The sequence below is a fragment of the Opisthocomus hoazin genome, chromosome 7 (genome assembly GCF_030867145.1).
Source record: "Opisthocomus hoazin isolate bOpiHoa1 chromosome 7, bOpiHoa1.hap1, whole genome shotgun sequence".
NCBI classification, from domain to species: Eukaryota; Metazoa; Chordata; class Aves; order Opisthocomiformes; family Opisthocomidae; genus Opisthocomus; species Opisthocomus hoazin.
In genome coordinates, this window is record NC_134420.1 from 31,585,365 (window position 1) to 31,598,510 (window position 13,146).

Below are 13,146 nucleotides of genomic sequence, written 5' to 3' on the forward strand. Positions count from 1 at the left end.
AAAAGTCACTTGATATACAAGCGCCAGTCTTCCTTTCAGCAGACGGATCCAATAGATTAATTGCTAAAGTATCATCAAATATCTGACAGACCAGGCCCAAGTGGCGTGGTGTGCTTACACCACCTACGCAGCAGGCAATTTGAGTCTTAAAAGTGGAGTTACAGCCTGCTTTGCTGTAAGGTTTCCAAATGGGCATGTCGTGCATGTTATTTATGGACATCTGCCCAGACCTTCAGATGAATACCCCAAGAGACGTGAGCTTCTACCTCAAACTCGGCGGCGGCATCTCAGTTCTCCAGTTTAACTACTGAATTACTGATTGCTTCTGCAAACAGCCAAACGAGTGAGAACAGCCAACAGAGAAGAACTAGAAGTTACTACAATGAGGGAAAAATCAAAATAGAAAGGCAAACAGAGATGGGGAGGGAAGAAGAGCCTAGTGAAGCACAATGGAGACACGGAAGAGAACACATGAGGGGAGTACTGGGGGAGGGGGACACTGTCAAGAGAGGGTGAAACACAAACCTCACCTCAACACGAGATACCCAGAAACACCAGCACCCGAAAGCTGAGCCACTCTCCATGCTCACGGGCTCGCTCAGTCCTTCCCTTTGTCCCTTCCCAAAGCCTCAGACCGGTCACTGCAGCCGGACAGCGAGGCTGCGCTGCGGCGGCACCTCCAGCACCTGCTTTCTTGCCCCCCTGTCCCCTCAGCTACAGCCAAGATTGGGCTTCTGTCTCCACGCCAAACGGCTGGAGGAGCCCAGGGCCCAGCAGAGCCCCCTCAGCACACCCCAGGGCCCTGCAAACCCCCCCAAAGCAAGGCCTCGCTGAGGACAGGACGGGCACAAGGCTGAGGACTCTTGCAACCCTCCCTCCCTCCCTCCTTCCTTCCTTCCTTCCTTCCTTATGGGAAGCATGAGGCAACCGTCAGCGTCGCCCCAAAAACACAGCAATCGCCTCAGGCAGGCACAGTCCTCTACCCAACAGGACCACACCAACCCTGGCGCCATCACACAAAACACGTGTTTTAACGCTGCCTACCTGGTCCACCACCTCAACAGCCGCTGCCAGCCACCCAGCGCTCTGAAAAAGCAGACAAAATGGATGAAGTGCAGTACTTTCCTCCCGCTGCTGCTGGCCCCTCCACAAGCTCTCTGAGCGCTGGTGCTGCCCCGCCCTGCCTGAGGCTGGGCCCAGGTGTCCCCCATTGCCTGCCTGGCCCCACAGTCACCACCCCTCAGGGCAGGCTCCCAGCACCTGGGCTCTTCCAGAAAATTCCTTCCAGCCTAACAAGCACCTAATACATCAGCCTCAGATTTCAGCATACGCTCCTGACATACGGTGGCCATGCTTTGACAGGGTAGCACTTCTAAGTCATACAAGCCCCCTTCAGGGGTGGCTTCACGAGCATCAAACCCGTGGTCTGGTTTGTCATTCATGTTAGGTTGGGGCAGGGGGACATAGAGGGGAGGTGCCCCTGGCCTGCCTCATACACTTTAGGCTTTGTTATGATCTCCATATACAGTACTTTCTGCAAGCAATCATTGCCATGACAGGACTTTTGAGCAGGTTGCTGGACACAGTACTGCAAAAAAGCTGCCCAGGGGCAGGATACAGGATATTGCTCTGGTCTCTGGAGCCACAGGTGTCTCCCAGTATCTGCTCATTATGCCCCAGCAGAAAATAAAGAACAGGACCCAGAGATGGTCCAGGCATCCCTCTAAAATGTCCTCTGTTCTCTACTAGCCTGTATATGGCTGTTGCTCTGGGTCAGGGCTCGCTGGAGGCAAACAGGGTTCACTGCCCATGCGGCGTCTGGTCCTTTCGCACCACGGAACTTCAGTCAAGAGTTCAGCCCCTTCAGGCTCTTCTTCACAGAATCACAGAATAGTAGGGGTTGGAAGGGACCTCTGTGGGTCATCTAGTCCAACCCTCCTGCCGAAGCAGGGTCACCTACAGGTGCACAGGACCTTGTCCAGGCGGGTCTTGAATATCTCCAGAGAAGGAGACTCCTCTCTTTGGGCTGGGGCTGGCCAGAAATCCACAGGCAGCATTTCTGCAATGGCTGTTCTGAGACTCAAGATTACCACAAAAAAAGGGAGGGAGGGGAGCACACAGTGGCCATTTCTTCCCTGCATACAAACACCACTCATCACACAGAACAACAGCAGTTCTGAGAGTGTCTCTTCACAGTGGGTAGTCTATTCAAAGGGGGGGGGGGGGGGGGGAGGGGAACTGGTTTTTAAAAACTAGGGCAAAGGCCAGTAAACTACCATGAAGTTATTTTTACAATGGATATCAGAGGGCCAGCTTTGTGAATGGGGAGCTTATATGAGCTCCTGTAAGCAGAAAGAAAACATGTTTTGCCCCCAGATTTGATTATCAGCTGAAGGCAGCACCACTTCATTAATGAGAGATTTCCAATGAGAACTTTGCAGAACCAGGAAGGAACAAAAGTGAGGATTAACATGCCTTTCTGTTCTACTTTCTGACACCAAAAGAAACGTGACCTTTAGTATATTTATACACCTGCATCACCTACATTTTACAGCTTGTTCTATCTGTCCATGACTTCATCAGCAAAAGATGTTTAGCGTTTGCCCTATATTAAGTGGCCAGACAGAATGGCCAGTGTAGAAATGGATTATGAAATTCCACTGTCAAACTAAAGTAGTCAATAAATACAGTGAAATGCAAGTGCTTTAATCATATAATGCTTCATATATACTTTACTGTTAAAAAGTTCCCATACAGTGGGGTTTCAGTCTTATTTTGATTTCTTCCTCAACTAACTTTTCATTTTCGTCTGCCAGGCTTTGTCCTACCTTAGCGTGTAGTACAGCCAGCTATTGAGTTGCCTGCAACTCCATTGGGAACTGTCCCTGCTCAGCAAAGCCGGCCAAGTAACCCCATTGGGATCCTAGACCCAGGGAATTCAAACCACTCATGCAGTCAGAAGGATCACAAATCAACTCTGTTTCTTCTAGGTAGAAAAGGACATGCTCCATGCTGATGAGAGGACTCCCATGAAAATGCTCCCCTTTCAAAACGCAAAGAAAGATTCAGCAGAATGCAGAAAACTGCTGCCATTGAAGTTACAGGATGCAAAGCTGTGACAGCCTCACCGCCTTACCTACCAACTCAAAAGCAATACTAGAAGGATTATCTTCAACTCATCTCCACTTCAACCAACCACTTGTTTTTAAAAATACATTGTTGCTGCCTTCCAGCACAGCCCAGTCTGAATTTGTCCCAGTAGATTCCCACTGTTCCTATGACGTATAACATCTGTACCCTTGATGAAAGCAAGCATTTGCTAGCCACAAAGGACCAGAAGATGGTGTGGTTTTTTACTTTCTAAGAATTAAAAGACAGCATCTGTAGAGACTTTTTTATTTGGCTGTTGGTGGGTTTTTTGTCTTCTGATCAGAGTTATCAGACAACATTGCTGTTCAGAGTTAGAACCACGCCAACCCCAGAAACCTACTTGTGGGTCTTCTTTCAGCAGAGTTATTATAAAGAAATCTTAAGCTTTTGATAAGGAGTTAAGAAGTCACATCAATTTTTGGGATGGTTTTAATTTGCTTCATCTCCTCACTTACTCTCATTAGGATTAACCTGGATTAACAGAACTGGCACACATTGGTCCTGCTTCAGACAGCAGCCAGTTTAAGTTTTAAGCTTCCATTCACTCTATAAGGATTTTTCCTAAATGTTCCTGCTGACAAAGCACTGAATGATTCTTAGCAACCAATCACACAAAAATTTATTAAATTCACCACACTTTCTCCAAAAGTATATGCAAAAATAAAAAAAATGCAGAAAATTCAAACTAGGTTTAAGGTTTAGATGTTTTTTAAGTCCCAATCACACTGAAGCCAAGAGTTTGCATTTAAACTAGATAAAGCAATGCCCTCTAGTGTTCTGCAGAGAAACCTGGCACACGGCTGCCCAAAGCCTTAAAAAAGTCAAGTTGAGGATTGCTGTACCGTCTCAAGTGACAGCCAAAGTTTCAAAAGCTTACGGCTCACATGCAGCGTCCTTCAAATGTTCTGCACAGAAGCGTGGCCTGCAGAGTGATTCAGGATACTTTTCTTTCCTCCATTGCTGATGCTTGCACCAGAATTTCATTTCAAAAACACATACGTATTTTCTGGGCATACACTGATGGCTTGAGGAACATCTAGAAATGAGGGGGGAATCAGGCAAAACCCTGATCCTTTCCTTTCCAGAGTTCACAAAATAAATGAACTCCACCTCCTCTCTCATTGCCTACAAATACCATCCGTGGACAGTTTTTTTACTGTCTTCCTACCTGTGGCATTTCACAAGTCACCTAACACCCACCCTGCACCTTCCCCAAGTACACACAGCATTTGGCACCCCGTATTAATAACCCATCACACAAGCAGGATGATGCCTTCAGCTTGAAGAGTTCTCTTACTGGTTAATAAAGGCATGGTTTCTTCAGAGGGAAGCTAGCTTGGCCTGTTTAATAGATAGAGAAGCTTAGGTCCTCAGGCTAGGAATCACCCTGCACCTTCCAGAGGCACTTACTCGTAAGAACTCAACAAAACAAATTAACAAGTTTTGTTCATAAAAGTAAATTCTCCAAAGAAAAGCCTGCCAGTGACTGTAGTTCTGCAAAAATTATTGGACATAGAAGAAACATCCAGTGAGATCATACCTAGGGTAGGTTCTGGACTTGACCTGGCACTTGCGATGAGCCTTTTAGGGCACTATATTTGTATCCCTTGTATCTGAGGCTGCAATACAGAATTTGGATGTAGAAGTGGGATCAAATTACAAAATCAGGTTTAAGCTGAGGAACTCCACTTCTAAAATTTAAATCACGTGCCCCTCTTCTCAGAGGGCAACCAATACATTTTCCAGTTAAACAAGTAGATGCTTTTTTTTTTCCTCTTATGGGGAGTGGTTACTGCCAGCATCCTGTCCTACAAAGACATTATGTTTATCTTTTTATACTCGCAACCAAATTAAGGGAGAAAAGAAAGCAGCTTAGTGACTATCCAAAAGACAGCCAAGAGAGGATATCCAGTGTTTGTACCATCACACTAGTAACTGTTACTTCTTAGAGGTCTGACACAATATGTCTGTGTGACTGATTGCATGCACAGAACACTGTCCTGGAGAAACCACTTGTATATATACTTAAAAAAAACAAAGCTCTCAGGATCAGCTTCTTCCCTGCTGTACTGTCATTTTATTTGCAGGCGACAGTGTGGGGAAAGGACTATTCAAAACTCAGGGTACAAAAAAAAAGCAAAGGAAAGATCTGGAAAAGACAGGTATCATCTTAAGAACCCACAGACTCCAGCTTGACTGAAAAAAATTGCTTTTTCACTTCCTTCAGTTTATTCAACAGTCCAGTGCTTCTCAGACACATTCTCACCTTCTCCAGGGAGAAGCAGAACAACCTGAAAGAGAACAGAGGAAAATGCTCCACCATTCATCATGGAGAAGCCACACACATTACCACATCTTAAGATGATGTGTATTGTTCTGCAAGGCTGGGAGCATTCTACTAGTGTTTCACTTTGCCATGAGTGTCCATATAAGATGCTGAAACTGGCTGAAGTGCACATAGTTTCACCATTGAAGCATAAACTGAGCTCTTCCATTCTTCCCTTTGGCCCTCTTCTTGCACAAGTGTTTTGCTATGAGACTAGTGCTGGTGCATTCTCCTCATTTTCTTTCTGTGTCACCATCTGCAGGTACTTCAGTCGCATGGGGGGGAGCTGCTCATAAAGGTCAAATCCTAAAGGGCTCTCTGCATTCAGCAGTCTATAGTAGAGTAGATGCTTTTTCAAGAACTGAAGAAAGAAACAGAGGCCATTAAGCATGTCTGAAAAGAATCTAATCTTTTCCACCCCATCTTCAACTCAACATAGCGACCTCCCAGACAGTACAATTCCATCATGCCCAACGTATTTAACTGCATCATCTTCAATAGCAGAGCTATAAAAGGTGAGCTTCTTCCAAGAAAATTCACTTTTGATTTGCATGAGATTTTCTCTTCTGAGCACAAACTCCATTGTCTCCTCTACAACCCCTCACAGTGACTTCTTGCCAGAAACCCAAATGGGGTTTTGAATGGGATCCAAGAATTTACCCTGAATGCTAAATATAAAGGGCCAAACAACCCAGCTCTGTCACACAAATGAGACTTTGGCAAGTTCCCTGAGAAAACCTTACATCTGTTTTGTTCTTCTTGGGGGAAACACCCGACTAAGTTTAGGGAGATCACTGCTGACCACCTATTCTTAGCTGTGCTAGAATCATCCCTCTAGCACCTCTCACTACCTAGGTGTAACGCTGCTTAGGCAAGAGGCATGGAAATATGGTACAGGAGATTCATCTAGGTTCCAATGGGCTCAGTGCTTTGAATTCAATTACTACAAGAACTGGGTAACAGTATGTACAGCCAATCACAGGTCAAAATGCTGCTGCTAATCTCCTCTCATTGTCAAGTTAGTAAGGTAGTTAAACATATATTTCAAAAGCCATAGGTAAATCTGTAAAAGTACCGTCTGAAAAATTTAAGTCCAGTGGCACAGACTGAACCCTACAGATCCTACCTCATCCACCAACAGCCACGTCTTCCGCAGCATGCTTTTCCGAGCAGCATCAGTCTCCTGGGAAGAAAACACATACTTTGCTTAATATGGTGCAATGCTACCTTTGCCTATGGGCATACAGCACTCCAGAAGGATGCTTTGCTCATTATAATGATACTCCGAAGAGCAGCTTCTTCCATCAGAAAGGGCTTGAGACGGCTATCACTTGGATCCTGCCTCTCTCCTCCCTCCCCTGACATGAAACTCAGCTGACTTCTCACCTGTAGGTGAAGTATTAACACAAGTAACCATTGCTAGAGGCCCCAAGGCCATGGGAGGGCTTCTGCTTGGTTATTCAGGCAAGGTGAAAGAGCATTCTGTACCTTAATATTGCTCCAGGCAGAGTCTACAGAGCCACTATAGTTGCTGGCTTCGAAGGTTTATGTAGGACTGGCTACCATTAATGCAAGTGCTTTAGGGTATAATGAACAAGAGCTGCTGTCTGCATCTCACACACGGACTCTCAGACAGCTGACCAGTCCTCAAAACACTTGCTTACAATCTTTTTTTTGAAGCCCAGGGTCAGCAATTCACCACAATCCATACTGGACCTTTGAGAAGACCAGATGCCAAACCCAAAGCTTCCAGCCCTGAAGCTCAGCTATCCATTACCTACCTGCGTCGTGCTCTCTTGGGAGAAAATAAAGCTGTTCACATGAGCCACAGCCACCACATAAAGAACAGGGCACCAGTTGTGGCACAGTGCACCAGTGACCAGCGTTCGGAAATAGAGCCGCAGGAGGTTCAGGTTGTCCTCAGGAGGGAAAGTGTATCGCTCAAGAGGCACAGGAAACTGCAACAAACGCACCCAAAGGGAACATTACAATTTTTGTCAGGGTCTAAGTAGTGAGGGGAAGTTCATAACTTTAGGGTGCCCTTCCCCAACTGTTTGTGTGTGCACTCCCACATAACACGATGTACCTCAGTGGCATGATGCCCATCTGGAGCAGAGCTGTTACTGTCCACACTGACTAACGTGACATGCCTTTGACAAAGCATCCTCAAGACCTCTTCAGCTTTAGAGGGAAATGTTTTATTGGTTAAACCACTGCAGTTGCTTTGAAAAGTTATGTTTGTATTAGCAAACTTGAGGCTAGATTTGGTATTGTCTGTCAACTGAAACAGAACTTTTAAGCCAGCTACAATCCATCTCTTGCGCTCTGCTCATTCAAAAGAAACGCAGTCCTACACTTGACAGATCAAATTTTCTCACCGAGTTAGCCAGCAAAGCACAACTCCAGTATAACTTAATGTGGAAACACGGTTGAGAGGGAAAATGACTGTTTGTCTGTGCACTGGGCAAGCTGAGAAAAGACTTATTTCAGGGAAAGGTAATTGCTGGCAAAAGAACATGGGGTGCAGACTAGCCCTTCATACATATGGGCCATAAGTTAGAATGAGGTTCTCAATCATTAGACCAAGCAGGGTGTGGGATAGTTTCCACTGAAGACTGAACAATTTCACAGCTCCTGCCCTCCACATATACACGCTATCTGATCTCAAAACAAAGTTCAACAGGTTTCTGAAAATGATTATGTGACAGAGGCCTGCACCTACAGCAGCTGGACTCTGTTCTTCAGCTTGTGATCAATCAAAAAAATTAAAAAAAAGAGAAATAAGAACAACAAAATGTATACAGTGTTGTCACAGCCCTAAATCAAAAGAACATTGCTCTCCATTCCTATTCTATTTTACATTCCATGCATTGGACTTTCTTCAGAGAGATTGAAAAGCTTCTAAGTAAAGAAAGTGTGATTATTCTACTGGACACGGAGGGATGAGGAAGAAGAAAGTCCTAGGAGGATGCCCAAATCAAGGTTAGAGAAACACAGACAAGAGCCCAGTAACCCAGAAATATGCAGTGACAGGCAGCTACCATAAGCCAGGATTACCTGCTGGAGTGGCACTCCCAGTGCCCGCAGGATACTTGTGTGCTCCCCAAAAACAGAGAGACGCAGATGAACGTTGAAACGCTTCTGTAGAGGTAAAAGAACAAAGACTCCAAAGAGTGGATCTCCAAAGGAGACACCTTCAAACTGCTCCAGGAGACTTATGTAGAGATCATGGAAGGACGCTAAACCAGGGAGAGGAACATCCAAGTTCAGGGAGTCCAGTGCCTTGGGCTGGCAATACACAGAGAGCAGGGCAGCTGTGTAGCAGTGGATCGGTGCTTCTAAAAAGAGGTCACCGCCTGTGAGGAAGACACACATAAGCCGTGCAAGTTTGGCAGCAGTAGGGATGCTCTGCATGGTTTTAGCACGCCAGGTTTCTAGCAACAAGACCCACTGCAGGTTCCAGGTCACAGTGTTGACGAGATCATGTGGAAGAGAGTTCAGTACAGCCCCACGTGTCTCTGCATTAGTGACTTTGTTGTAGAGGCTGATAAGTGGAAAGAATGGCCAGTCTGAAGGCAGGATGGGCCCTTTCACCTCAGGAAGCATCATTGACCGGATGAGGTAATTCTGTCCTTGGTAGGATGCTTGAGAACGCATAAGGGTAGGCTGCAAGTGGATAAAATGAGAAAGGTAGCAGGAGCGGATCAAAGGCAGATTCTGGTACGATTCTCTCAGCAGGAAACCACGAGTAGCCTTTGAAAAAAATGCTGCCGCAGAGCCAGGCTGTGCCAGTTTGGCACTGGTACCCAGATGCAGGATATCAGAGAAGTCAGCTGCTTCTGGCCCTCCAGCTTTCCCTTCACTGTAAGACAAACACCAGTTTAAGCACAAAAAAACCCCAACCAAAAACCAAAAAACACGCACACCCCACACACCACCACAAAAAAAAAACCCACCCTCCTACACCAAACAAAAAAACACCAGAGAAACTCATCTCTAGTCTTCCTGAATGAGAGTAGTATATGCACAGCACTCGTACCACTTTCTACAGCGTTCGGCTATGATAATACCGAGTGCCTGTAAAGCACTGGCTATCGTGGTATTTACAGGGAATTCACAGAACTATGTTTGGAGTTATCAACACTAAGGCCTTGCAATGAAAAACCTCCCCAGCAGTCTGGTGTGGAGGCTGCAACCCCTTGTCCAGTGAGGCAGTTTACTTACCAACACAGCTGTCAGGGTGCTGAGATGAAATACCACATATCATATACGGTCTACACGAATCAGTAAGACAATTCTCAAAGTAGTAGCTTTGAAGCTGGCAGTGGCAAGGCCAGGGGAACCATACAGACTGATAGTGAGAAACTGGGGGGGTGGTGTTTGTCAAATCCATGTGCCACAATCTCAGACCAGAGACTGACTGTGGTCTCAGATTACTTGCTAAATTCTCTCAAAATGGTACCTCTATAACAGGTATTTGTAAAAAACCCACAAAAAACCTCACAGAAAAAAACCCCACACAACAACCAAACAAACCCACCCACAAACTTTCCTTCTTTTAGGAAAACTATAGCATCTCCTTGCAGCACCTTGGTCCAACCTCCTACAGGGATGCACCATGGCAAATTTCAAAACAACTGTGATGAATAAGATAAACTTCTACCACTTTATTGCCCAGACATGAGAGGCTTCATGTTTGAGATGCTCATGATTTCTTCCAGCACAACGTGGAAGACATCACAGTTGTCAAATCCACAAAAATTTGTGTAAGCACTTGTAGAACAAGGGTTTGAGAAAGTTTTAATAAGGTTTTCAGGCTACATCAAATTCCCAGGTATTTTCTAGACACACTACTCTCAGTACAGCAGATGCTGGGCCTTGGTGAGAATCAGTTCTATCAGGAATCACAGGACTCTTGCCAAAGAGGAGGTCAGAAGACACTGGTCACTTTCTCAACATCAGTACATCCGAGAGAAATCTGCAACTACACTGCTGGTCTGATTAGAAGGCTCTATGACTGGAGAATATGCCAATGAGCAACTGAAATTTGAATACAGGCCAAAAATTATGACAAAACTGCAGTATCAGTATGTGCTTTTTCAATTCTCCCAAGTTTTCCCATGTACCAGACTACAGAAAGGAAAAAACACAAAGCTTACGGAAGAAACTCTGGATTAAAGGCAAGATCCACTAGGACCTCATAAACCAGATGCTCACTCCCTGGCAACAGACAGCTTAGCAATGCCATGGCAACAGTGTGATGGAGTGAAGCATGTTGGGTGTAATCCGGACAAGTGTCTGCCTGCACAGGAAACAAAAAAAAAGATAAAAGCAGGGTATCATTTGTCAACAAGGCAATCAACAAGGACAGGAAGGTCAGCCGAGACATAGATCTCCCTTGAAAGTGAGAGACTGAGGCAGACTGCAGCATTCATACCAAAATCTCTCTGCTTCCCCTGATTGTCTCAGACGGTCAGACATCTTTTTTACCGGCACGCTTGAAAACTTTGTTCTCATTCTAGCCCAAAGATGAGCAAAAATATAATTTTGCCATCCAAAGTATCTTGGATCTAAATCCCCACATCACTAACTGTAAAGATATTATCTGCTAATGGGGCATAAAAGACAGATGAAGAGTCATCAGACTTAAGTCAGATATGAGAACGAACATGGATGCAAAGACCAGTTGCCAGTCTGACACACTGAGGTGGAGAGGACAGGGTAATTAACAACCAGGTTTAACAGGTTGCTCAGAGAGGCTGTGGACTCTCCTTCTCTAGAGGTACTCAAGACCCGCCTGGACGAGGTCCTGTGCAGCCTGCTGTAGATGACTCTGTTTCGGCAGGGGGTTGGACTAGATGATCCCCAGAGGTCCTTTCCAACCCCTACCATTCTGTGATTCTGTGGGTGAAGTCAATTTCTCAGGTGAAAGAAACAAAAGGTCTAGTAACAATACCATTTTCCTAGCCAATGCTAGCACAAAGTACTGTAGATGATATTCATGGCGCAGGATCCACGCAGATGAGGGAGTTACAGAGGGAGGACCGGTCTGCCAGCTTTGACGCAGATAATCCTTCAAGCCTCTGAAGCCCAGCACAGAGCTGTACTATAAAGGAATCAGAAATGGAGACAAATACTACTAAGACAGTTCATGCTTGGAGAAAAGTAAAACATAGTCCTCTCCAAGTCCTACCCCCTGCCTTCTCCCATGAGAATTCCCGTCAGCTACTCCAACAGGGGTATTTAAAAATAGCCTGATAAATATCTGCTTTTCTGCCTCGGGCCTCCCCTGTATCCATCATGATGACTTCCACCACAGGTAACCAATACGTCACTGCCTCATTTTCCATAGTGCTTTGTAAAGAAGACTGGCCAGTGGCTTAAGAAGCTCTTCTCTCATCTGCCCAGATATTGCGACTAGTAACCGGTTAGCTAATTCAACACGACAGAGGAAGACTTCAAGACAGCTTATGCTATGTACTCCATCTCTATAGGGCTTTGCCATTTCTTCTGAGTTCGCACTTGACCCTCTTATTCTAAAAAATTCAGGGCAACTAGAAGTGGAAGAAACCTCTTCAGCCACTGTAGCACTCATTCTCTTCTTTAGTTTTATCCCATTTTTCTTTGTTATGTGCACTTCAACCATCCCTTTCCTTCTCTGATACTCAGTTGTTTATTTTGCTTAGTCAAACAAGACTTACTCAACCATTCTCAACGTTCCCTATAAATACACCCTTTAAGCATCATCATTCATCACCCGCTCTAATTCCAGCTTTACAGTGTCAACTGGATATCGGAATTCAAAGACAGAAGATACTTTTCAGATCTTCATCCCATCTGTTCTGAAAATGGAGGTATTTCTCTCTATAGTACTTTGATGTTTTTAAAATAAAAATAGACAATTCCTTTTTAATAGTTGTATTAACATCACTCTTAAGCCTGGGAAGATACAAGTACTAACCTTCCTCACAAGTGTATCATCATTCACCTAGAACTCACCGGCAAAAAGTCCATTCTCACCTTGCTGGTCAGGCCTTTGTGAATACGAGTGATGCTATTGATGAGAAATAGGAGGGCAGTGAGGAAGGGGAAAGGCGACTTGGAGCCAACCAGGCTCAAAGGGGGTTTGCCTCCAGTGCAACTCAGTGATGCAATGCTGAAGACAGATTCTGGTGCCGGGGAACAGGACAGAGGGTTGCACAAAGCAGAACATGGCCTGTGTGAACAGATACAGAGAGAGGGGTCAGGTCAAAAGCACTCATACCACTGAAAAAATACCTTGTAGGAATGTTACTGTCTGAACTGTGCCACACACTGGAATAAAACGGAAGCCCCAAAGACCATGCAACAAAAAACCTAGTATCACAGTTGATCAGGTAAGCACTATCCCCATACAAGTTAATGCCAGTGAACAGTTATGAATTCTAATCTTGAGCTAAATTGTTCATGACGTGCAGAAATACTGATGCAGTGACGCATCTCTGATGTCAAACATTTGAAAGCACTGGGCCTTTGATTAAAGAAAATACACATTTCCCCACATACACACATAAACCAGGCTAATAAAGCTGCCCACCCACTCAAAACGTTTCAGTGATAAACTGGCAGGTAAAGCTAAAAAGCCAGCATATATCTAAAATTGACATTGCAAAAACGCTGCCCATTACGTA

The 13,146-nt window shown here is 45.1% G+C and overlaps 1 protein-coding gene across 5 annotated transcripts in view; it reads right to left on the bottom strand.

Annotated features, from left to right (window-relative positions):
* Positions 1 to 937: 937 nt before the first annotated feature.
* RPAP1 (RNA polymerase II associated protein 1) overlaps positions 938 to 13,146 on the bottom strand; it is a 45,154-nt gene continuing 32,945 nt past the window's right edge. For all 5 annotated transcript variants that reach the window (XM_075425167.1, XM_075425168.1, XM_075425169.1 and 2 more), the window contains exons 19-25: positions 12,497 to 12,692; positions 11,433 to 11,582; positions 10,636 to 10,778; positions 8,534 to 9,338; positions 7,258 to 7,434; positions 6,603 to 6,659; positions 938 to 5,837 (exon numbers count right to left, since the gene is read on the bottom strand). In XM_075425167.1, the coding sequence (XP_075281282.1) occupies positions 5,682 to 5,837; positions 6,603 to 6,659; positions 7,258 to 7,434; positions 8,534 to 9,338; positions 10,636 to 10,778; positions 11,433 to 11,582; positions 12,497 to 12,692 (1,684 nt within the window). In that variant the 3' untranslated portion in view covers positions 938 to 5,681. The remainder of the gene's footprint in view (positions 5,838 to 6,602; positions 6,660 to 7,257; positions 7,435 to 8,533; positions 9,339 to 10,635; positions 10,779 to 11,432; positions 11,583 to 12,496; positions 12,693 to 13,146) is intronic.